This window comes from Panicum virgatum, chromosome 9N (assembly GCF_016808335.1).
Source record: "Panicum virgatum strain AP13 chromosome 9N, P.virgatum_v5, whole genome shotgun sequence".
In the NCBI taxonomy this organism is placed as follows: domain Eukaryota; kingdom Viridiplantae; phylum Streptophyta; class Magnoliopsida; order Poales; family Poaceae; genus Panicum; species Panicum virgatum.
This window is the reverse complement of record NC_053153.1, coordinates 42,217,437-42,220,143: the sequence shown is the minus strand read 5'-3', so window position 1 is coordinate 42,220,143 and position 2,707 is coordinate 42,217,437. Positions and strand designations below refer to the sequence as shown.

Sequence of the window (2,707 nt, the reverse complement as noted above, 5' to 3'; positions counted from 1 at the left end):
TATCAAGTCCTAACCGATCACGGCAAACATTACTTGACTTAAAAGAAAAGACTTTCTAAAAGATCAACTACTTTAAATATTACAACCGAATCATCAAGATTCTCGCAGAGTCCGGATCCTCTCCTCCTTTCTTAACTTCATTGGCTACTATCCATCGGCCGAACACCAGAATGGACAAATCAGCATCTTCATGGTATATTCCTCTAGTCCATCGAACGGACTCCATCGGCCGATTCCAACACTATGCATCTATTGGTTTCTTCTAAATCAGCCACCTTTTCTTCACCGAAATCACCATCCTTGACACGTGTCAACACCTATTCTCCAGGCGTCGCTACTAGATCATCGCGGTGAGGTTGGCGATGGTGGGTCCCTCTGAAGTCACATCGTCCTTGGGATTTGCAGGCGACGACTGAGATCTGGACTTCTTTGGCAAAGGACTGGCGGCAGTGTTCTTCCTCTGAGCATCTGAAGTCCGTGTTGCGGTTGCCCCCTGTGCAGCCTCTGGAGCGCTCTTCTGTGGCACAGGAGCAACCCGTGCAGTCTGAGGTAGCACTGGTGATCCTATTGCGGCTCCATCTTTGAAGAGCTGCTGTACTATTGGCCTTGATGAGGCCGGAGCTTCTCTGGACGGCCTTCCATAGGGACTGTACGCCCGTGCCCTAGATCTTGCAATCTTGAGAGGTGAAGGGGAACGTGTAGTGGAGCGGGGGCGCTGGATGTCACGCCCCCTGGTCGGCCGACCAGGCAGGTCGGTCGACCGGAGGGTGGTGCCCACCGGTCCTCCACTATTCCCCTCGGCCGGGATCATGGCCAGGGGCTGCACAAAGGTCGCCACGTCTTCCATCGATGCTTCAGTTGCAGGAGTTAGGGTGTTGATTGCTGGAAGAGTCGCTAGAGGAGTCATGGCCGGTGTGGTGGCTACGGTTTTGGATTCTCCCTTGCCGGCCATGGGTTGATAGTGATGGGATGCTGGTGGAACCAATGGAGATTTTGGGGAATAGATGGAAACAAGGTATGGAGTTTTAGGGTTTCTGAAGAGAAGAAGAAGAGTACGAGACTCCTTTTCTCATTGCGAAACACCGTCACACCTCGCGGAGTTGGACTCTAGGTGGGTCAAGGAGGCCGTGACCCGAAGCTGGGCCTCACTGGGGCTGGCCCAGATTCGGCCGACTTATAGGTCGACCGACCCAAGCTGGGCCCCAGTGGGCCCCAGCTTGCGTGGGTCAACTGGTGGGGTTATAAGTTTGAGAGATAGGATGGGCCCACCTGCCCTTTTGTCCTATATGGCTCTTTTTGAATGTAAGTACGGGATCAACTAAGTCAATCACGTCTATCTCCTCATCAAGAGCTTTATTATGGTCTAGGAAAAGCTTGAGTTGTTGATCGTTTACCTTATAGGCGTTACCATCATCATCTTGTATCGTGATGGCTCCATGTGGTGGTGTGTCGATGATGTGATACGATCCTTGCCATTTGCTTCGTAGTTTCCCATGACCAAATAACTTGACCCTAGAATTAAAGAGCAATACCTTGTCTCCGAGATTGAAGTTCTTAGGCTTCAATCGCTTATCGTGTCATCTCTTGATTCTTCTTGAAAATCGAGGCACTATGATAAGCTTTGTCTCTCCATTCTTCCAATTCCGAGATTTGACACTTTCGGTATTCTCTGGCTATTTTAAGATCCATGTTCGACTTCTGGATAGCCCAATGCACTCTGTTCTCTAGCTCTACGGGTAAGTGGCAAGTTTTCCCGTAGACAAGCTGATAGGGTGACATTCCAATGGGTGTCTTGTATGCTGTATGGTATGCCCACAGTGCGTCCGGTAATTTCAGCTTCCATCCCCTCCCCATATCATTCACGGTCTTCTGCAGAATATTCTTGATTTGCTTGTTAGATGTTTCTGCTTGACCACTGGTCTGAGGGTGATATGGAGTCGCGATGTTGTGCCTTGTCCCTAGTTCCTTGAGAAAGTTTCGGAAGGCTGAGTCAATGATGTGTGATCCTCCGTCACTGATTACCATCCGTGGTGTGCCAAACCTTGGAAAGATAATCTCATGGAACATCTTACGGGCATGCTTTGCATCAGCGGCTCTGCATGGCATGGCTTCGACCCATTTGGAGACGTAATCTACGGCGACCAGAATATACTCGCTTCCTTGGGATCTTACAAAAGATCCCATGTAATCAATACCCCAGACATCAAAAAGTTCGACCTGAAGATTGTAGTTCAGGGGCATTGAATCGCGAGCTGTGATCCCTCCATGCCTCTGGCAGTTTGGACATCTGCGGATGAAGTTCTTTGTATCTTCATACATAGATGGCCAATAGAAACCACTCTATCTTCATACATAGATGGCCAATAGAAACCACTCTGCCAGATTTTCGCTTGAGTGCGAAATACACCATAGTGACCTCCATATGGTGCCGCATAGCATTTCTCTATGATCTTTTGTCCTTCTGCCGTGGGTACACAACGTCTAAGTAACCCATCTGCACAGACTCGGTACAGATATGGTGCATCCCATAGGTGGCGTCTACTCTCGTGCACTAACTTCTTTTTGCTTTCCCCTGGGGGTATATACCCTGAAACCAGGGGTGCGAAGCTGTTACTTTGAGAAGCATATCGTCCCATAGGAAGTCATTTATCAGTGGGTCTTGGGTATTCATATTGGTCATACGCAATAAATGATCTGCCACTGAATT

General features: G+C 49.0%; 1 protein-coding gene across 1 annotated transcript; it reads right to left on the bottom strand.

Moving 5' to 3' along the window:
• Positions 1-337: 337 nt before the first annotated feature.
• LOC120689018 (uncharacterized protein C11orf24-like) lies at positions 338-907 on the bottom strand. Its single transcript, XM_039971370.1, has one exon. The coding sequence runs from the start codon at positions 905-907 to the stop codon at positions 338-340; it is 570 nt and encodes a 189-aa protein (XP_039827304.1).
• Positions 908-2,707: the final 1,800 nt, after the last annotated feature.

Coding starts and splice junctions, on each gene's coding strand:
- LOC120689018 (XM_039971370.1), bottom strand. CDS start 907: ATGACTCCTCTAGCGACTCTTCCAGCAATCAACACCCTAACTCCTGCA.